The 23408-nt window shown below is 39.6% G+C and overlaps 2 protein-coding genes across 2 annotated transcripts; both read left to right on the top strand.

Moving 5' to 3' along the window:
* The first annotated feature begins 2428 nt into the window (after nucleotides 1-2428).
* Nucleotides 2429-2842, top strand: LOC115500796 (keratin-associated protein 9-3-like). The gene has a single exon (XM_030295506.1). It carries the CDS (start codon nucleotides 2429-2431, stop codon nucleotides 2840-2842), a length of 414 nt encoding a protein of 137 aa, XP_030151366.1.
* A 5055-nt stretch (nucleotides 2843-7897) lies between these two features.
* Nucleotides 7898-17979, top strand: LOC115500792 (keratin-associated protein 4-6-like). Its single transcript, XM_032591133.1, has 4 exons — nucleotides 7898-8358; nucleotides 14687-14827; nucleotides 14915-15097; nucleotides 17589-17979. Exons 1-4 carry the CDS (start codon nucleotides 7898-7900, stop codon nucleotides 17977-17979), a joined length of 1176 nt encoding a protein of 391 aa, XP_032447024.1.
* The last annotated feature ends 5429 nt before the right edge of the window (nucleotides 17980-23408 follow it).

The following is a 23408-nucleotide window of genomic DNA, read 5'->3' as shown; positions in this document are numbered from 1 at the left end:
GGATCCATGCTGTCAGCACAGAGCCCAATGTGGGGCTCAATTCCACGACACTGAGATCATGACCCAACCTGAAATCAAGAGTCAAAAACTTAACCAATTGAGCCATCCAGGCACCCTGAGACAAAGAGTTTTAAGAATTAATTGCTCCTGGAAAATAGCATTGTATAAAATAAAGTAAAACAGCTATAACTGATGTAGGAAGGAGAGACAGGAGTTTTATACCCTGCTCTGCTGGCTGTGTACTGTCTGACTAAAGCAAGTCATTAAAATTTCCAAAAGGCAGCCACTCCTAGACTCAGTAGTATTCTAACATCAGCAAATGCTGAAAGGAAATAAAAACCAGTCTGGGGGCACCTGGGTGGCTCAGTTGGTTAAGCGTCCCACTCTCGATTTCAGCTCAGGTCATGATCTCACAGTTCATGAGATCAAACCCCTCATTGGGCTCTGCACTCACAATGCAGAGCCTGCTGAGGATTCTCTTTCTCTTTCCCTCTGCCCCTCACCTGCTTGTGCTCATAGGCCTCTCCCTCTCTTTCTCTCTCAGAATAAATAAACACTTTCAAAAAAGCAGTCCGTATTACAACATCAGTGTTCCAATTTAAAACTATGAGGATGGATGGTAATATATTTGACTCTTTTCCTTGATTCAGCCCCCCTATCAGTATTATAATGATTCATAAACTGGAGCAAGATATGAAGCAGACAGACTGAATCTGGCTTTCTGCACAACCCTTTAGTGCTCTGGGTAAAATATGATGACTTAATAAACATTTGCTATTTATAAAAACAATGATGTCAGTACCTATACAATTAAATGTTTGGACAGATGATTTACTAAGTTTTTGATCTCTGACATTTGAGGATTCCTTCAACCATTTTTCAACTTCATACCTACAGTCATGGTTATCACATGACATGAACATCTTTCTTGACACTGGCATGAATCACATTCTAATGTAATTCTCTCGCTGTACAAACCAATACCTCCATCTCATAAAAAGCTAACTATGTGAGTGTTAGTTTTTATTCAAGATGTGATGTTTTTATTCAAGATTGGAAGGAAGGGACAAACCTACCACAAGTAACAATAATAGGCTCTTTGGCCACCACTTTTTTTTTCATTCCCCCAATATAACCCTAAACAGCAAATGGAAAATGATATTCTTTATTTTGGCAACCACCAAAATTATTTCAAATTTGTTTTGCTGAAATTTATACCCAGTTCTCTGGCTGTGTACTGTGCAAATGGAGCAAGTCACTAACTTCTCCAAAATATAGCCATTCCTAGACTCAACAGTATTCTAACATCAACTCATGCTGAGGGGAAATTAAAAGTGGTCCATACCACAACATCAACCCATTTACACTTATACCTTAAGTGCAAAGTACACTTAATCTCTTTTCACTTATACCTATTGGATGATATCTGACCATCCATTTCCTACCTTGCCTTATAAACACTGTGATCCAGAAGAAGCATTTCTTAACTTCTACTTTTTCTCTTAGTGATTCCCCTTCATAAATTGGATTGTCATGCTCTTTGGTCTAACATCCTTTCATAGGACACAGAGTGTAGTTACATAAAATGACATAAACTGAAGACAAATCCCACCTTTGAGAAATAAATACAGTCTAGATAATCCACAGACCAGTGATTTTTATCTTTCATAGAAAAATATAAATTACTTTTAAAATTTTGCGAGATATTTTCCTAATTGCTGGTTATCAATTTTAGCCCTTCTTTTAAATTCAGGCTAATAAAATATCCACAGTAAGTTGCAATGGAACAGTTTTTGTTCTATGTATCCTCCTGAGTGGTGTTTTCTCAAGTATGAATGTGTGGAGTTCAGGAGAGATCACTGAAATTGGAGACCATTTTCTGGAAACTAAATGCATTTCTATTAATGTGAAGTTTATCAGAGTTTCTATCTGCCTGATTATAGAGACTATAATCTTATTAATCATATATAATGGAAAATAGTCTTACATAAATAGCAGTCAATTGTTAACATTTTTTCCCGGAGACTTGAATTTTGGTAAATATGACCCCCAAATTGTGTCATCTTATCAGTGAGAGTCACTTGGTCAGGTGATGTGACCATAAATGCAGAATGGAAGCTGAGACTTGAGGAAAAATTACAGCATTGCGTGGAAATGAAACAACAACATTTCTACCAAGGATGGACACGTTTAGTGAGTATTAGCTTAGCAATAAAGGAAAAACTAATTTGGGGATGTAGTTAAAATAACAGTATTTGAACAATCAAAGGGCTCTGGAAAAGCTTGTTTAAGGAGTAACAGGATAAAAATGCTGTCCATCACAAAACAGGAACTGGCCAAGGCCTATAAAAGGCCCAACGTGGAAGTGACCAGCAAAACACAAAAAACTCCTCTTAGCAACCCAACTCTCAGCCGAGCTCCTGACACCATGGCCTGCTGCTCCACTAGCTTCTGTGGATTTCCCACCTGCTCCACCAGCGGGAACTGTGGCTCCAGCTGCTGCCGGCCCAACTGCTGCCAGGACAGCTGCTGCCAGCCCAGCTGCTGCCAGAACAGCTGCTGCGGGACCGGCCGTGGCACTGGCGGCGGCCAGGAGGGTGGCTGCGGAGCCGTGAGCTGCCGCGTCAGGTGGTGCCGCCCTGACTGCCGCGTGGAGGACACCTGCCTGCCCCCCTGCTGTGTGGTGAGCTGCATACCCCCCACCTGCTGCCAGCTGCACCACGCCCAGGCCTCCTGCTGCCGCCCGTCCTACTGTGGACAGTCCTGCTGCCGCCCCGCCTGCTGCTGCTACTGCTGCCAGCCCAGCTGCTGTGAGCCCACCTCCTGCCAGTCCACCTGTTGAAAATCTCTTTCGAAAGGAATCCTAAGAAACTGGCACTTCACAATGAGGCAATGTAGAGTCCCGATGAACTTCTGAGCTCCAATACTCATAACACAGCTTGCAAATGGCTACAAAATTTCCTAAGATGTAAATTAATTTATAATCGAAAACCAAAAATACTTCATAAACCTGGACACGAACAGAAGTCCTACAAGGTTAAGAGGAATGTATAAAATTTTTACTATAAATACCACCTGAAATAGTTCAACAGCTCATTGGATTTGGGATTTAATAAAATTTTTATTCTTCAATGACAAAGTCATTGTTGGAGCTTTCTTTTCTTTGGAATTTGTTATTGATATTGGGGTTGGATTTTTCAAAATCTCAGTAACTGTGGTATGGCACTATGGTGTTTTTTTATTTTTCCCTTTTTTAAAGGTCTTTAAAAAATGGTTTTCCTTTGTTTTACCATTAAATGGTCCAATATTCTACAGCCAAAATCTATGGTAAAAGAATATATCAGTATTAAGGAACTATTCTCCGAGGTCCTCACATGTGCAAATTGACAGGCTAGGTGTTCCAGAAGATCAATTTTACAAAAAGGAATTTTTATGTTATTTAGTTTCTTGAGATATTGCCAAATTTATTCACTTCCTTCATATACAATTCTGTGTACAAGTCTTTCAACTATCTGGGATATAAAAGGATAATACATAATTGGAAAGACAGGAAGCATAAGATTTCAAAGTACTAGCATAAGATATAAAGACATCTCAAGTTCTAATCCCCACTTTATAACTAAGAACCCAAGCATTCTTATTTTTTTTTAAGTTTATTTATTTATTTTGAGAGGGAGAGAGAGCGGGGGAGAGAGGAGAGAGAGAGAAAATCCCAAGCAGGCTCTATACTGTCAGTGCAGAACCCCATGTGGAACTCGAACCCAGACACTATGAGAGCATGACATGAGCTGAAACCAAGAGTTGCAGGCTTAACCAACTGAGCCACTTAGGAGCCCCGGACCCATGGATTCTGGAGCAAGGCCCTTCACCCACCTGGGCACCAGGTTAGAAAAACTGGAAAACAAAAGAATTGACACTCATTGCTTACAGCTTCTCTCCCAGGCACAGGATGGATTATTTCCTAAACAGGTGATGCACTGACAGTTAGTCTCTTCAGACGCCCAATGAGGAAAAATTATTCAATGGTCAAGTAATGTTGCATGCATTTGCACCATGTTGAAGGTTTATAAAACACATCAGAATATTAAAGAAAGCTCTATAACTATTACTCCCAAACTGATTTAGTTGGGGAATACTCCATTCATTACCAACTAGCATCCTGTAACACTAGTGTTCCTCAAAATATACTTTGGAAAATGATGAAAGGGAATTTCAACTGGTGCTTCTACAACATCTATACAATTCGTTCATGTACCGTGAACTAGAAAATAGATATTCATCACAAGAATGGATTTAAACGAGCATGATACTGGCATACACTGTGCCCATTCTTATTCTAATCTCCAGAGAAAGTTCTAGAATGAAGCAAGGATCAAATAAAAAATACATAATAAGAACTTCCATTTTGACGGATAAAATCTTTGATTATAAAATCAAAGTGGTAAATCACTGGCTGGAGAGAAAGGGGGAATGGGGAGTAATTACTAAAGATTATCAGGTGGTATTCTCGGTGATGAAAAAGGTTTTAAACCAGACAGAGGAATGGTAGCTGCATAACAAGGTGAATGCACTAAAGGCCACTCAACTGTACATTTTAAAATGGTTTAGTGTATATTATGTGAATTTCACCTCGATTTAAAAAGTAAGTAAGTCAGGGGCACCTGGGTGGCTCAGTTGGCTCAGCATCCAACTTCGGCTCAGTCATGATCTCATGGTTTGTGAGTTTGAGTCCCACGTTGGGCTCTCTGCTTCAGCATCCTCATGCCTGCTTCAGATCCTCTGTCTCCCTCTCTCTCTGCCCCTCCCCTCCTCAAATATAAATAAACACTTAAAAAAAAGAAAAAGAAGTAAGTCAAAGGGATGGGGTCTTCACTAGCACAACCTTACCAGAATTAGAAAAAGACATCACCTTTAGGTAGAAACAGTTTGAAGAATACACAGCTTACTGAGCCTACATCATCTTTATATGAGAAAGATTCTCCTTCTTCTGAGTGGACAGAGCCTCCCCCATCAGGGCACAACCCACACATTCATACACAATGTGTCTAAAACATGTTTAATGCTCGATGTCCCTCAAATACCACTCTCTTGTCTTTCAATGGGTTAGGAGGTACTTACTTTTACTTAGAATGGCTTTATCTCAAAGCACCAAAAGAGCCAGGTTGGCATTCAGAAGAGAAAAAGATCTTATTACTTGATTTAGAGTAAAAAGTTGGGGATGTTCAACTGGTTCCTATATCAACCATGTCTTATCACTCAGGAATCTATGGCAGATGCAACTGAACTAGAGAACTAGTAAAATGGAGCTTAAGGAATTGAAAGAACCCCCAAACTTACAATAAGAAACCTAGAACCATGGCACCTTAAAGAAAAATAACTCAATATATTAATATCTATAAACAGAAGGCAGACATTCAATAAGAGACAAACACATCCTTTCTTCTTATGATACTATTGGATCTGGACCCCATCGCTTAAATGAAGTAATGAAAACCAAAGAGAATAAGCCTTGTAATAAAATCATTTTAAATGTAAAGTTACTGGCATTCTTTTCTCCAAGAAGACAATAGATAGTGATTTCCAGCATTTAAACGGTCATAAAATCTACACAGGGAAATATCACAAATTGATTATAACTTCTTACTCTATTTGTATGAAAACCAATCAAGAAGAAATGGAGTAAATAATTTTATTTTCTTGATTTCTTTAGGAGAGATGAGGGAATGTTCAGATTAGTCTGTGGCAAAAGAGGAGAATTCTCAAATTTTAAGTGTCATACCTTATGTCATGGTTAATTTTATGTATCAACTTGACTGGGCTAAGGGATCCCCAAACAGCTAGTAAAACATTATTCCTGGGTGTGTCTGTGAGGGTGTTCATGGAAGGAATTAGCATATGAGTCTGTAGAATGAGTAAATTAGATTGCCTTCACCAATGTGGATGGACAATGTGGATCATTGAAATCATTGAGACCCCAAATAGAACAGAAAGGGAGAGGAAGGGCGAATTGTTCTATGGCTTAAGTTGGGACAGCCATCTTCTCCTGCCCTCATACTTCAGTGCTCCTGGTGAGGGCCTCCACATTTGTGTGAACCAATCCCTCACAATAAATCTCTTTCTATGGAGATATATATATATATATCCTACTGGTTCTGTTTCTCTGGAGAACTCTGCCTAAAAACACTTATTATTAGTAATTCTCTGAGGGCAGCTAAAGACCAGAAAAATGAAAATTGAGTTAAATTTTGCACCAAGGGAGATGTTGAAAACAGTGCCACAGCAGAAAAGCATAAAAATGGAGACCCAACAGATAACACTACCTATCCCTGGTGCCCTAGTCAGTAGGTATTTCAACTCCTCAAATATCTGAATTTTTTGCAAGGGGAGATAAATGCTTTTAGTATCAAAGATACTGAATTTAGATATGAATTAAATAGCTCCTGAGATTATAATAGGGACAAATCTACATACTCCAAACATCCACAGTGGGAAAATTAGCTAATCGAAGAATCCATGATGTAGACTTGCTTAAGGAGAGCAAGTAAAAAAATCACATACCTTTGAATTCAAATTTGATGTGGGATTTGTAAATGCCTTCATTCTGATTTGGGAAGAATTATGGTCTAAACTCAAAACTGTCATTCCTGAAGAAGCAGAAACTAACACCCAGTATTCTGGTTCAAACTATGTAAGTGGCATTTTAACATCCATTTGCCTGTAACAGAGTCCATACTCAATGAAGGCCAGGTCACCTTTCATTGTACCTGTACAAAACCTTCATCTTCAACCTCATCTGCTGCCTCATTCAAACTATATTATAGTTTGCTAATATCTACAGTAAACTGCATGCTGATCTAATGTAGTATGGTATGTCACATGTTCCAGTGTTAATATACTGAGTGTGATTTTTATGCAGTTAAGGACATTTAGATCTATAGGACATCCTAATATCAAAGATTGAATGAAGTCACAAGTCAAGGAGGTCAACCATTTTAGCACACAAAATTTTCTTGAAGCTTGTTATGTAGTCAAAAAAAATTTTTTTTCAGAGAAGTTTCTAATAGTGTTATTATTCACCTTAAGCTCTGCATTTCTTCCCTTGACTTGAAAAACAGTTAAGAGTGGGCAAATTTTTACATCTTTCCTTTACCCTTTGAGTTTCTCTGGAACAATTGCTGACATGGAAAACAGGGTATTGACTGTAGTGGTTGAAGAGTTTAGTTTGGAGTCAGATGGCATAGGTTCAAATTTCAGATTCACCACTTGTTGGTGTGAACCTCAGCAACAGATATAAAGTGGTCAGAACCACTTGGGCACATACGTGCTCCAGAATCTGTGATCAGTAACAATTCATCCACACTTCTCAGCCCCCCCAAAAAGCATCCCTTTCTGGCCAGCTGGATCACTTTGCTTCACAGTCAAATTGAAGATGAGAAAGATAAAGGGGCAGCAGTTGACACTGGAGACATGTTGCTGGGAATTAAACCGTCATGTGAGACCCAAGAGCTCCATTATCAGGGTCACCAATGAGTAATACTGACACTCTGTAAAGGTGCGGCATCAATTATTCTTAGGGCAATGAGCAAATTTTAACAAATATGGGGGATTATGGGTTATGTACCCAATGAACGCCAATGACTACCTGACTGTGGTAAAGAATCCTAATTGAAGACCAATAAAATGAACTTTTAAAGGCTTTCAGAGGTTGAACAAATAACTCAGGAATAGGGCAATTATTATTCAGAGACAGATTATTTATATACAAACAAGGAAGGCATTTTGAGAATTATGTAAATAATAGCTGGCCAAGGCCTATAAAAGGCCCAACGTGGAAGTGACCAGCAAAACACAAAAAACTCCTCTTAGCAACCCAACTCTCAGCCGAGCTCCTGACACCATGGCCTGCTGCTCCACTAGCTTCTGTGGATTTCCCACCTGCTCCACCAGCGGGAACTGTGGCTCCAGCTGCTGCCGGCCCAACTGCTGCCAGGACAGCTGCTGCCAGCCCAGCTGCTGCCAGAACAGCTGCTGCCAGCCCACCTGCTGCCAGCCCACCTGCTGCCAGAACAGCTGCTGCGGGACCGGCTGTGGCACTGGCGGCGGCCAGGAGGGTGGCTGCGGAGCCGTGAGCTGCCGCGTCAGGTGGTGCCGCCCTGACTGCCGCGTGGAGGACACCTGCCTGCCCCCCTGCTGTGTGGTGAGCTGCATACCCCCCACCTGCTGCCAGCTGCACCACGCCCAGGCCTCCTGCTGCCGCCCGTCCTACTGTGGACAGTCCTGCTGCCGCCCCGCCTGCTGCTGCTACTGCTGCCAGCCCAGCTGCTGCCAGCCCACCTGCTGTGAGCCCACCTCCTGCCAGTCCACCTGTTAAAAGCAGGGTTGCTGATTTTCACGTTGAAGTTTCAACTTCCAAATCAATTCATGAGCTAACTATTTCCTCCACCACGCCTGGACCACTAACAAATTCTTGAACTGTTATTTGTTTTTTGTGGTGGGGGCTATTTAGGCCTCACAGATCTATCTGATTCCATTCAATTCTGGAAAGACTTTGATCTCTCCCAGTGAGGCCGCCAAAATACAAATTTGACTCAAGAAATGGGACAACCAATTTGCTTTCAGGACACATTTGAATCTACTCTCTGTGATTCTGCCACCAATGCCACGGAAGAACCATCTGTCCTCAGATATGTTCACCTCCTATACTCCACCATCCTGCAAACTGCACTTTTTATGAAAGGGGAATAATATACCAAGGTCTATTAAACTATATCTATTTGGTGCAGCAAATATCTCTTTTTTTCTTTATTGAGTTTATTCATGATATGTATTTCATATAAAGTCACAAAAGATTTTAATCTGTTTTTGATATCCCACACTGCTTTTCTTGTATCATGCTAGGAAATTTGATTAGATCTACTAAAGGTTAATGCCATAAAAAGTACAGCAAAGGCAGTCATACAGGGCCTCAGCAGTGGCACAAGCTCTATTTCCATATCCTGACCTCACAAAGAGTTTTCACAACCAGAAAAGTATAGCAGTCAGGAACTCTGAATCCAAAGCCAGATATGATGTATTTTTTTTTTCAAGTCTCTTAGAGGAATGCTCTTTCAGGCAATCTTCAAACCATGGTAACATATGCTAATATAATACACTCTTCCATTCACATGTAGTCTTGCCTAATAAAGCAAGAGAACCACACATTGGGAAAGCCTCTCTGAGGAAATTCGCTTTTGGTCAGATGGAGAACTTTACTCTAATTTCCATCTCAGTTTCTAAACTGAAAGTGAGGATAATAACATATCTACTTTGGTTTAAAATTTTCACTTAGAAATACATTTATTATGCATACACATGCACTCATACATAATACACAATGGATGTATATACATAACATACAATGAATTTATACATATTTAAACACAAGCATCAGGAAATGTTTTATAAATCTTGGTAGTTTTTGGACAAGGCTCAGGATTAATTTGTGGTTTCTTGGACTTAGAACTGGAGGGAGCTGAAGATACTCCTTTTTATTAAAAATATTACTTGGGTTAAAATTATAACACTTTATTCATGCAAGGGTTAAAGAAAATCAAGAAATTAGAAAGCATGAATAAAGGATAACATGTAAGCAAGGAATCAATTTCCCCGACATATCTTCTAGAGACCTGATCAAACCCAGAAGACACCCTTGAATAGAATAGAAATGGCAACGTGTTTTGTCCTCTTTTTCCTTCGATTTTAACTTCTGACCACTTTCAGGTGTCACTACCTAAGAGCTCCTGCTGAGAAAAAAAGTATAAAATAAATGACATGTGACTTGGGTAAGATGCAAATTTGGCTGTTTATCAGTACCATACACAGCCAATCATTCCTTCCCTCCTTTATTCGACAGCATTTCCTGAGTGCCTACGTTGAAGATGGTGCAGAAAGCACTACATAGGATTCCAAGGTGAATTAGACATGGTAGATCATACCCTTAAGGAATGAACGAGCGGGGAAAGCAATTCCACAATTTTAGCCCTGGAGGTGTCTGAAAGATCACCTCATTTTACAGATGAATAAACCAATGTTCAGAGAGAGTAAGTCACTTTTTTGAAGTTGCAGAATCACATAATGGCAGAACCAGTTTGAGAAGCTTATTTAGTTTAATTAGCTTAATTTAGTTCTCAGTTAAGGGCTCAGATCGCTGTATCATGTGACCCACCCATAATCACCAAAAGCTGGATTCCTTTAAATTCTCTTTAGCTTGAAATTCTATCATTTTTTTTTTTAATTCAAAAGCACAAACTAAAAACAACAGAGGATATATCAATAGGGTATGACTGAATATAGTGTGGTATGATCACACTCTGGAAAACTGCATAGCTATTTAAAAGAATGACTAATAGGTATGGGATAGGGCAAAAAATTAGATGACTTAGATAAAATGAATAAATTCCTAAAATCACATAACCTATCCAAACCAAATCATGAAGAAATAGAAAATCTGAACAGATCTATAACCAGCAAGGAGACTGAATTAGTAATAAAAAACCTCCCAACAAATAAAATCCCAGTACCATACGCTTCACTGGTGAATTCTACCAAACATTTAAAGAAAAGTTAAAAACAATCATCCTCCAACTCTTCCAACAAATTAAAGGGAAAGGAATACTTCCAAACTTACTCTGTGAGTCTAGCATTACTCTGATACCAAAGCCAAAGACACTACAAGAGGAGAAAACTAGAGACCAATATCTGTGATGAATATTGATGCAAGATTCCTCAAATAGTATCAAACAGAATACAACAGCACATTAAAAGGATTATACACCGTGACCTAGTGGGATTTTATCCTAGAATGCATGGATGGTTCAACATGCAAAAATCATTGAATGTAATACACTGCATAACAGAATAAAGAAGGGAAAACACATGGTTAATAGATGGAGAAAAGGAATTTGATGAAATTCAACACTCTTTCAACAAAAACAAAAATACTCAACAAACTAGGAATAAAAGGACACTATGTCAGCCTAATAAAAGCCATATATGAAAGCCCACACTAACCTAATACTCAGTGATAAAAGACTGAAAGCTTTTCTTCTAAGATCAGGAAAAAGAGAAGGGTGCCCACTTTTACCTATTCTATTTATCGTAGTACTAAAAGTCCTAGCTAGAGAAATTAGACAAGAAAAAGAAATAAAAGGCATCCAAATAAGAAAGAAAAAAATAAAATTGTCTCTACTTGCAGATGACATGATATGATATATAGAAAATCCTAAAGACTCCACCTTACCCCCAAAAATACAATAAGAAAAAAACAGTTAGAACCAGTCAACAAAACCAGTACAGTTGGAGGTTGCAGGACACAAAATCAATACACCAAACCAGTTGCATTTCTACACACTAACAACAATCTACCACAAAGAGAAATTAAGAAAACAATCCCATTTACAATAGCATCAAAAAGAATAAAATAGTTAGGAATAAATTTAACCAAGGAGATGAAAGATCTGTGTACCAAACACTAGAAGTCACTGATGAAAGAGTTAAAGAAGACACAAGTAAGTGGAAAGGTATTACATGCTCATGAATGAGGAGAATTAATACTGTTAAAATGCCCATACTACTCAAAGCAATCTACAGATTCAATGCAATCCTTATCAAGATTATTTTTCACAGAAAGAGGAAAAAAAAACTCCTAAAATTTGTGTGGAACCACAAAAGACTCAGAATAGCCAAATCAATCTTGAGAAAAAGGAACAAAGCTAGAGACAACACATTTCCTGATTTCAAACTATATTACAAAGCTATAGTAATCAAAAGAGTATGATACTGGCATAAAGGCAGTCATATGGACAAATGGAATATAAGAGACAGCCCAGAGAGAAACCTTTACAAATATGGTCAAATAATTTTCAATAAGGGTGTCAAGACCATTAAAAGGGAAGGGCAGTCTTTTCAAAACATGGTGCTTGGAAAACTGGGTATCCACATGCAAAAGAATGAAGGTAGATCCTTGCATTATACCATATACAAAAATTAACTGAAGATGGATAAAAAAAAAACCCTAAAGTTAAGAACTAAAACTATAAAACTCTTAGAAGAAAACACAGGAGGAAAGCTTCATGACATTGAATTTGTCAGTGATTTCTTGGATATGACACAAAAAGCATACAAAAGTAAAAAAGTGGATAAACTGAACTACATCAAAATTAAAAACTTCTGTGCGTTAAAGGATCAATGAACAAAATGAAAATTCAATCTATAGAATGGGAGAAACATTTGCAAATCATATATCTAATAAGAAGCAAATTATCTAGACTATATGAAGAACTTCTACAACTCAAAAACAATTATAAATTGGGCAAGTACATGAATGGACATTTCTTCAAAGAAGATATACAAATGGGGGCACTTGGATGGCTCGGTGGGTTAAGCATCTGACTCCTGATTTTGGCTCAGGTCATGATCTCATGGTTTGTGAGTTTGAGCCCCGAGTCAGATTCCGCACTGACAGTGTGGAGCCTGCTTGGGATTCTCTCTCTCTCCCTCTCTCTCTCTCTATGCCCCTCCCCCAATCACATACACACACACACACACACACTCTCTCTCTCTCTCTCTCTCTCTCTCTCTCTCTCTCAAAATAAATAACTAAACTTTAAAGAAAAAAAATTAAGTTAATCTTTAAAAAAAAAGATATACAAATGTCCAACAAGCATATGAAAGATGTTCCATCTCACTAATCATTACAAAAATACAAATCAAAACCACAAGGACATACCATGTCATACCCACTAGAATGTCTACTCTCAAAAAGCCCAAAAAGTGTTGGCAAGGATGTGAAGAAATTGGAACCCTTGTGCACTGTTGGTAGAAATGTAAAATGGTGCAGCCGCTATGGGAAACAGTATGGCAGGTACTCAAAAAACTAAAAATAGAACTGCCATGTGATCCAGCAATTCCACTTCTAGGTATCCACCCAAAAGAAGTGACAGTAGTATCTTGAAAAGATATTTCTACATCCGTGTTCATGGCAACATTAATCACAATAGCCAAAAGGTTGGAAGCAACCCAAGTGTTCACTGATGGACAAATACATAAACAAACTGTGGTGTATACATACAACAGAATATTATTCAGCCTTAAAAAGGAAAAACATTCTGACACATTGATAGCATGGATGAATCTTGAAGACATTATGCTAAGTGAAAAAGACATACTGTATGATTCCACTTACATGAGGCATCTAGGTTGGTCAAATTCATCAATACAAAAAGTGGAAAGGTGGTTACAAAGGCTTAGGGAGGAGAGAATGGAAAAGTTGCTCTTTAATGGACATAGAGCTTCAGTTTTACAAGATAAGAATTCTGGAGATTGATTACACACCAGTGTGAATGCTCTTCACAGTAGTGAACTGTGCACTTAAAATGATTAAGATGGCAAATTTTATGTGTATTTTATTACAATTAAAAATTTTTAAAAATAAGTATGTATAGATCCCAACTTTTACTTTTTATTAATATTTTACTTTTACTTATGTATATGCTGGTTTATGTCTGCAAAAGCAGGAAGAAAGGTGTCAAAGAATATATACCAAATTGTTAATATTGATTATTTCTGAAGTACTGGTTTTGGAGGGGATGGGTGTTTGGGGGAAAACAGGAAAATTATTAAATTTGTTTATATGTCTGTGTACTGTTTGACTTGTTAAAAGGTGTATTCATTACTAGCATACATTTTTCATTTAGTAGAGTCATAAAAACCATCTACCGGCAAAAGTCTTAACAGTTTCAGCTGTGGGGGCACCTGGGTGACTCAGTCAGTTAGGTGTCCAACTTTGGCTCAGGTCATGATCTCACAGTCCGTGAGTTTGAGCCTCATGTCGGGCTCTGTGTTGACAGCTCAGAGCCTGGAGTCTGCTTCAGATTCTGTGTCTCCCTCTCTCTCTGCCCCTCCCCTGCTCATGCTGTCTCTCTCTCTCTCTCTCTCTCTCAAAAATAAATAAAGATTAAAAAATTTTAAAAAAAAAACAGTTTCAGTTGGGAATATGTACATGGTTGGTGGAAGGCAAAAATATTGGTTAGAGCTCTCAGTATCCTATAACTTGCACAAACAGATCCTAGAAAGGCATAGTTCTTTTGGATGTTGATTAATGTTTTGATGACTCTAATGTTAGTCATTCGAAATCTGAACAAATTTTCTTTTATGAAGTCCTGATCCTTAATTTAGTGACCACTTAGGAAGAAAATGCTCAGTTTAGATAAACTGTCTAAAGATCAACAAAGGGCAGGTATGACGAAGCAAGCCAGGAGTGGCCCACATCTAGTCTGTCATATGATTTGCATAAAGAGGTGTTGCTCTGATTGGCTTCCATAAAAAGCATTCACTTGATCCAGAGGGCAAAGAAGAAACAAAATAGGACTTAATTGAATAATCACCAAGCAGGCTATTGAAATGCTATTTATAACTTTCTAAACAACTCAGGTATCAGCCAATCAGAGACTGACTTTGCAAAGGGTATCAAGGAACAATGCTGAATGCTAGGACAATATGCAGCTCTAGGATAGATATAAAAGGCCAGAAGTAGAAGGTGCAGTCAAAACTCAAAAACTTCTCTTAGCAACCCAACTCTCAGCCGAGCTCCTGACACCATGGCCTGCTGCTCCACTAGCTTCTGTGGATTTCCCACCTGCTCCACCAGCGGGAACTGTGGCTCCAGCTGCTGCCGGCCCAACTGCTGCCAGGACAGCTGCTGCCAGCCCAGCTGCTGCCAGAACAGCTGCTGCCAGCCCACCTGCTGCCAGCCCACCTGCTGCCAGAACAGCTGCTGCAGGACCGGCTGTGGCACTGGTGGCGGCCAGGAGGGTGGCTGCGGAGCCGTGAGCTGCCGCGTCAGGTGGTGCCGCCCTGACTGCCGCGTGGAGGACACCTGCCTGCCCCCCTGCTGTGTGGTGAGCTGCATACCCCCCACCTGCTGCCAGCTGCACCACGCCCAGGCCTCCTGCTGCCGCCCGTCCTACTGTGGACAGTCCTGCTGCCGCCCCGCCTGCTGCTGCTACTGCTGCCAGCCCAGCTGCTGCCAGCCCACCTGCTGTGAGCCCACCTCCTGCCAGTCCACCTGTTAAAAGCAGGGTTGCTGATTAAGAATGAAAGGGGAAACTAAGCAAACCGCTCTGATCTCAGAAGAAGTGTTCAATTTTACTCCCATGCTAAGTACCATGATGTTTCTAAGCCGCTCAGAAATGAGTTTAGTCAGGACCCTCTTGGATGTGCTGAATTAGCATACTGAAAACATGTATCAATCAGAGTATCTAGATATCCTGCCTTGCTTGAGAAGGCTCCAGGGTCACTTTATTTCAGTGACATCTCTGGTCTCCTCCCTATCTCTTGATCCCCACATGTTTTAGACTGGCTTTCTCCTTGAATATCCCCTGTTAATTTCAAATAAAATGTTTAAATGTGTGAAGCAAACTGGGTTATTTTCTTTCTTCTACCTCTAAGCTTGTCCATCTTTAGCTGGAATTCAAGGAGAGTGGATTTGCATTTTTATAATAATCCTAAAGCATACACATGAGGTCTAAACCAGACAGGCTGAATACTAATCACACTATGCTTGAATCCATCAGTTAACAAAATGCTCCATGCATTAAATAATCTTTACAGTTATTCAAATAGTTAAATGCTCTAACCTGTAATAATTAGGTCTAAACCAGTAAAGCAACTTTTGGCTAAAATTTTCAGGTTGATCAAATCTATGGGATTTCTACCTACATGTAGCTCTACCATTTTAATCCCCCTCCAGTTTATATACTAGATGTTCTCCTTCATGTGTACCTAATATCTAGAAATTATATTACTTATTAAATAGATTGTAAAATATCTACCAGATACTATCTATTAGATACTGTTTTCCAAGAGCATTTAGGCTTAATTCCTATGTCTTAGGCTATTATATTCTTCCCACTGGTCTCCAAATTGCCCTCCAAGTTTCAACTCCCAACACTTTACTGGAAGTACATAGAAAGTGTATCTCTGACCTAAACAAGGATAGAACAAACAGCCTGGGAGATACCCCGTGAGTTCTACCAACATCATTTGTCAGACACATGTATTAGAAATCTCAAACAACTATTTAGGTTGTACTTTGCAACCCAATTTGAAAGATGTTCTCTTGGAAACTTAAGACAAATCTAGAGCAAAAAAAAAAAAAAATCTTTTAATTTTTTAACTCCTTATTAAGTATTTCAGTGCAATACAAAATACAATACAACAAAATATAGGATATTTTAAGAAAAATATTTTCCAAGTTTTTTATAAGCTGCCAGCACTTACCTCTATCATTTAATTGGTAGCAATGATAGATCAAACACAAGATTATGCGTTTCAAGGAAGAATGTCCTTCAAAATGTCACAACTCCCAGATGTTTTTCCCTGAGACTTGGTTCAACTATTAAACACAGAAAAATATTTCAGCACTTCCTAATGTCTTTTGACAATAATAAGGACTCCTCCACGAGAGGCACTACAGCTTGAAAGTTCTATTAAATCATTTACAAGTGGTACATGCATCCATGAATCATGTCTTTTACTCCACCCATTCAAAATCAGATTTAGTAAGCATTTATTAAAGTCCTACCTGACGCTTAGCACTCTGCTATCTTTATATATACTATGTCACTTGTTCACAAGAAAAGATTTCTGGCCTAGAATATGAATAATAGTTACACATTTCAAATTGATTGAAATCAAAGGAACTATAGTAGTCATTTGACTTTATGTTGGAGTAAATTAGTTTGAAGTTTTTTTAATGTTTATTTATTTGAGAGAGACAGAGACAGAGACAGAGAGAGCATGCACACGCAAAAGCAAGAAGGCGCAGAGAGAGGGAGAGAGAGAGAATCCCAAGTAGGCTTCACACTGTCAGCGCAGAGCCCCAACATGGGGTTTGATTTCACGAATCGTGAGATCATGACCTGAACTGAAATCAAGAGTCGGATGCTTAACCAACTGAGCCACCCAGGTACCCCAGTAGGAAGATTTGAATTATACACAAAGAGTACTCTTTTCAGTTCAGTGGATGTTCTGATATCCTAAATGCAAAAGAATTCAGTCTATATAGTCAGAAGAAAAAAATAATAGTTTAAACTAAGAGCACAATTATCTTAGAGATATGGATAAAACGTCACGTGGAATAACCACCTCTACAAAATGAGGGCGTTGGCAAGGGCTAAAATGGAAGGACTCTTTGAACATGGAAAACCACAAATGTATTCCAAAGAGCAAAGGACCAACACGAGCAGTCCAAATGAAACTACAAAACAAACCAATTTCTAAACTGCTGCTCATAATAGGTCATAAGTATTTCAATGTAAGCCAATCAGAGGTCCAATGAGGAACAAATTTAAAACAAAAACAAGGAAGATATGTTAACATTTTTATAAATAGAAGCTGGCTCAGATATATAAAAGGCCTGACACAGACCTTACCACCAAAACACCTCTAAGCAACCCAACTCTCAGCCGAGCTCCTGACACCATGGCCTGCTGCTCCACTAGCTTCTGTGGATTTCCCACCTGCTCCACCAGCGGGAACTGTGGCTCCAGCTGCTGCCGGCCCAACTGCTGCCAGGACAGCTGCTGCCAGCCCAGCTGCTGCCAGAACAGCTGCTGCCAGCCCACCTGCTGCCAGCCCACCTGCTGCCAGAACAGCTGCTGCGGGACCGGCTGTGGCACTGGCGGCGGCCAGGAGGGTGGCTGCGGAGCCGTGAGCTGCCGCGTCAGGTGGTGCCGCCCTGACTGCCGCGTGGAGGACACCTGCCTGCCCCCCTGCTGTGTGGTGAGCTGCATACCCCCCACCTGCTGCCAGCTGCACCACGCCCAGGCCTCCTGCTGCCGCCCGTCCTACTGTGGACAGTCCTGCTGCCGCCCTGCCTGCTGCTGCTACTGCTGCCAGCCCAGCTGCTGCCAGCCCACCTGCTGTGAGCCCACCTGTTAAAAAACCAGGTTGTTGATTTCCAGTTGCCCAGGACACAGTATCTCTGAACAGTGTATCTCCTCAACCACCCCTGGACCACCACAAGTTCTACGACTTCCATTTGGGTTTTTGTAATGGGGGCTGCCAAGTATATGGGCTCTACCTGATATCATTCTGCAATGAATACATTGATTCTCCACTGAATACATTGATTCCCCACTACGAACACAGAAATGCTGCAAACATACCAGCTGATTATCAAAATGCTTTGGATATACTATTTCTGATTTTTCTTCAGGGTCTAAAATAACTGACATATTGTGGAATTAATCCTTTAGAACTACCCACAAGTCTAATTCTTCCCTGCCTTATAATCTACTTTTTGCTATATTTAATAACATTTTTTCTAACATCAAACCTGGGTACAGCCACGTGACTTTCCTCAGATGTCACCAGAGAGAATGGAAGCCCTTCACCCAACATTCAGCTTCTAAGAAGTAGGCTAGACTTTTTCATATTTCAACATCTGATTTCATCCTTATTTTGGGGGGGGGAGGGGGAATCATAAGGATCTTGCCTGTTGGCTATTTCGTTTACATCTGTGATATAGTGTTTTCTGTCATTTCTTAATAAATATTATAACTGGGCAAACAAACCATAGTCTGTGTTTCTACTTGTAAATAAAACGTGATAATGTGTTAATGCCTCCTTCAAAGAAGTACATTTGTTTCGTTTTAAAAGAAACTGAAGTCATATAAAGTGTATGGAGGAACTATGAAGATCAGGAAGATGAAGACTTAATTCTTATCCCTGAGGACTTTACTATCCAGAAATAAAAAGTATATGTGTGAAAATAGCTACAAACAATATAACAAATAAACTGCGTTCTCTTAGTAGTTGGTAGAAAAAAAAAAAATCTCCCTGTCTTAGGGGGATGCTTTTGTGGCCAATAAGCCTTGGTAGTCCAACTTACAATGGGTGCTGAGAAACAAGGATGTTAAATAATTACAAACGAGACAGAGGGAAGAATTCTTTTTTTATTCCAGAAAGGGAGTGAGGAGATGAAAGAACAGAGGAGAGACCCAGTAAGGAAGTCATGAGTATTACTCCATGTTTCATCCCCAATAAGTTACTAAACTCATACAATCCCTGTTAGAGTAGGTCAACTTTCCTGTGAACACCAAGGAAAGAGCTGAGTTTTATGTCTGGGTTGACTCAAAGGAGTTGGAGACAACCCAGAACTCAGAGCAGGGGGACCTACAAGTAAGTAATACCTCAGGAACTCTCAGAAATTTTGGAGAGGCTTTAGATGGCCACTGCTGTGGAAAGTAGTATCTTGGTTATGTAGACTACAAAGAAGAAGACAAAAGAGACAGAAACAGGATTTCAAAAAGGAAAAGATCATTTGGGACCAGCAGGGACCATGTTGGGGGCAGCATCTGGGAAAGTTTCACAAAGGAGGTAATCTTTGAGGCCTTAAAGGTCATTCTAAATGGAAGGAAAAGAGTAAAAAAGGTCCAATATGCACACCTATTAGAGTGGCTAAATCCAAAGCAATGACAATACCAAATGCTGGGAAATGTTAACAGAGCAACAAGAATTGTCACTGCTGGTGGGAAAGCTAAATGGTAGGGCCACTTTGAAAGACAGCTGGGCTATTTCTTACCAAGCTAAACATAGGCTTACTGTACAATTCACCAATCGTGTTCCCATGTATTTATCCAAAGATGAAAACTTATGTCCACACAAAAACCTGCACATCAATGCTTACAGCAGTTTTATTCCTAACTGCCAAAAACTGGAAGCTGCAAAGATATCCTTCAATAGGGGAATGGAAAAACAAACTATATTATATCTATACAATGGAATACTATCCTGTGATAAAAAGAAATGATTTATCAAACCACAAAAAGACATGGAAGAATCTTAAATGCATATTACTAAATGAAAGAAGCCAATTTGAAAAGGCTACGTACTATATTATCCCAATTACATAACGTTCTAAAAAAGGCAAAACCATAGAGACATTACAATATTGCCAAAGTGTCTGACCTACTATGTCCCACAGATGCCTGTAGTCTGACACTAAAATAATAAGCTTATGAATTAAAAAAATAAATAAAAGTTATAGAGAGACACAAGACTAGCCTGTGAAATATAAGTAGAAGCCAGTTAAGGACTTTTGAGAAAGCTTTCTTTTATTGATAAAAGGGACACACACTGCTGGTGCTTCTACTTCCTCCTCACTGTGACTGTTCTTTTCACTTTAAATACAGACAGGATTCCTAGAGCTACAGAATCCCAAGAGAACTCAAGGAACACTGGTCCTGACACGGCCGAGTCTCTGAACCATTGCTAGCAGCTGCCTACCTATGAGAAGAATAAGTCCTTTGATCAAGCCATTACTTGTTGGCTTTTGCAAAACTGGAAACCGAGAATATTCCTAACCACTACACTATGCAATAGACTGCAGTGAGGTCTCAAAAATGGAAAACTTTCTATATATGACACCTAAGAGGATTGGAGATGTAGAAGCAGTTCAGTGACAGGAAAAGCACATGGACTGCAAATTCTAGAGCAAAAGTGGGGAGCATTTTTAATTGAGGTTCACTGACCATAACTATGAGTAGATGAATAACAAAAAGTAAAGAACAAAATCAGGCTGGCGGGAGTGTGGGGGGGATGGTGATTGATTATGGTAATAAATGATGGAGAAAAGAATGAAAAGGAAAGGAAAAGTACGAAATAGAAGAGAAAAGACAGAAGACACAATGAAAAAGACTAGGGACAAGAGGCAGAAAAGAAAAGGGGGAAGAATGATGGGTAAGACCCGCATAAAAGAGACGAGAACCAGTATGACCTCGTTTAGTACCACACACTGTGTCGCATGCTAATTATACTCCATGCATGCTTTATTTTTCATTTAACACTTACATTAATCCTTGAAATGGATATTGTTATCCTGGCTTATAGATGAGGAAAGTAAGTCTAAATGAAGCTAAATAGCTTGCTTAAGTCACATATTCTTTTTTTTTTTTTTTTAAGTTTAATCATTTATTTTGAGAGAGAGAAAGAGCGTTAGCATGAGTGGGGCAGAAAGAGAGGGAGAGGGAGAATCCCAAGCAGGCTCTGCACATTCAGCACAGAGCCTGATGCAGGGCTCCGTCCCACAAACTGCAAGATCATGACCTGAACCAAAATCAAGAGCCGGACGCTTAACCAACTGAGCCACCCAAGTGTCCCTTAAGTCACATATTCTTGTAAGTAAACAAAAACAAAACAAAACAAAACAAACAAACAAAAAAACCCTGAAACCCACATCTGAGCCCAAATCTGAGTCCAAAACTCATAGAGAATGAAATTAATGAACTAGACATGAAGGAGGTGCAACAAGTTTCTGCAGGTTTAAAAATGGCTACTTTGGAAGCTGTGGAAATCAGATTAAGTTCCTCTTTGTGTCAGGTGTTAGGTTACTGTCTTTCAGTCCACCTGGATAGTCCAGGACATTCTCCATATTTTAGAGTCAACTCATTAGTAACCTTAATTATATCTGCAAAGTCCCTTTGGTCCCCAAACATAATATATTCATGGACATGACGCCAGGGCTCAGAGGTCATGGGTCCCCAAATTCTGCCTACTACATGGATTATCAGACACTGTGTTGACACTAATTCCTGAAGACCCAAGACGTCACTCCAGTACACCAATGAAAGTGGTGGCTTATGGTGGCCCAGTCACAGCTGGCATTTTATCACACATTTAAATCACAGTGGACCCAGTAGGTCCAGAGACCAATTCCCCAACTGGAATAATCTGTTTGACAACCGGCATAACCCCCACATTCACACTCTGGCTTAAGGAATAAAACTCCCATGGTAGGAAGAGCCAAGTAGAAGCCACTGGAAATTCCCCTCATTACAAGGGAAAAAAGATACTATATCCCTAGTGAATTGTGAAAATGAGTGCCATTTTCAAAGACTTGCATACAGCCTGGTGGTGATACCTAGCATCTCCCCACTTACTTCTTTGTCCTGCAGAAAAAGCAGAAAAATCTTAAGAGTATAACAAAGTAATTATCTACTATTATTTTGAAATAATTTTGGTAAATGGTCCCAATTGGAGCTGACGTTCCAGATGGAGCATATAGAGTATCTTTTTTCTTTTTTAAGAGAGAGAGAGAGAGAGCCCAAGCAAGCAAGGCAAGGACAAAGGGAGAAAGAATCTTAGGCTGGCTCCACGCCCAGCACAGAGCCTGATGTGATCTCACAAACCAAGGAATCCTGACCACAGCTGAAATCAAGAGGCATGCTTAACAGACTGAGCCACCCAAGCTTCAAGGGATGGAGTATCTTTAATGGAACAAATCAACATAGCCCCTGGCAACTGGAAGTATGCAGCTTTTGATATGAAAATACCTTTTTCTCCATATCAGTTTGCAAGGACAATCAGAAGTAGTTTGCTTTTAACTGGTATGACTAACAGTAACTTTACAAGTATTGCTTCTGGGCTGTGTCAACTCTCCTGCTTTCTGTCATAATACACTCAGAAGAGATCTTAATCATCTTGACATTCCACACATCATCGTATCAATCCACTACACTGCTAATTGTTTCTGATGAATAGGAAGTAGCAAGTACTTTAGATGTCTTAGTAAACATATGTGAACCTCAGGGTAGGAGGTAAACCCCACAAAAATGAAGGAGGTCATCACCTCAGTGAAATTTCTTGGAGTCAAATTGTCTAGAACATGTTGAGATCTCCTTTCTAAGGCAAAAGAAACATTGCTGTCCTTTGAACTATCTTCAGCTAGGAAAAGCACAACAGTTGGCGGGCTCCTTGAGGTTTTGAAGTCAATCTATACTATATTTGTGTGCTACTATAACCCATCTACTGACAAATTGAAAAAGACAAGACCACTATGGATTCAAGACTTCTCAGACATGAAGATTTAAATCACCCCCACAAAGTAAAAAACCCCATCTGAGGTCCTAATTGAGCATAAAGAAAACATGAAATGGGTAGTGGAGGAAGTGAGTCATAAATATCAACTACAGCATTGTGATCAATTGGAATGATTACAGAAACTGTGTATTTTCTTCCTTATTTATTTTCCTTCTCCTTTCTCCTTCCCTTGTTTAATGCCATATGCTGTACCCAGACTAAATAAACTTAAAATGAACCCAATTTCATTTAATATCCCATCAGTTCTGTGAAATAGTTATCTTAGTTTCGTGGAATGAGTAAATTAAATCTAAAAGAGGCTTTTTGGGGGGTGACAGTTCGTTTCATGGGGTCTGGAGCTAAAGGCCAAGAAAGAATTCTTGAAGATATCTTTGGTACAAAAAGGTGATTTTATTGAAGCATGGCAACAGGACCTGTGAGCAGGAAGAGCTGTCCCCAGAACCAAGAGAAGAGATTGTTTATATACTATGGGGTTAAGGGAGGTAAAG

Source organism: Lynx canadensis, chromosome E1 (assembly GCF_007474595.2).
Source record: "Lynx canadensis isolate LIC74 chromosome E1, mLynCan4.pri.v2, whole genome shotgun sequence".
In the NCBI taxonomy this organism is placed as follows: Eukaryota; Metazoa; Chordata; class Mammalia; order Carnivora; family Felidae; genus Lynx; species Lynx canadensis.
This window is presented reverse-complemented; position numbering and strand designations above follow the sequence as displayed.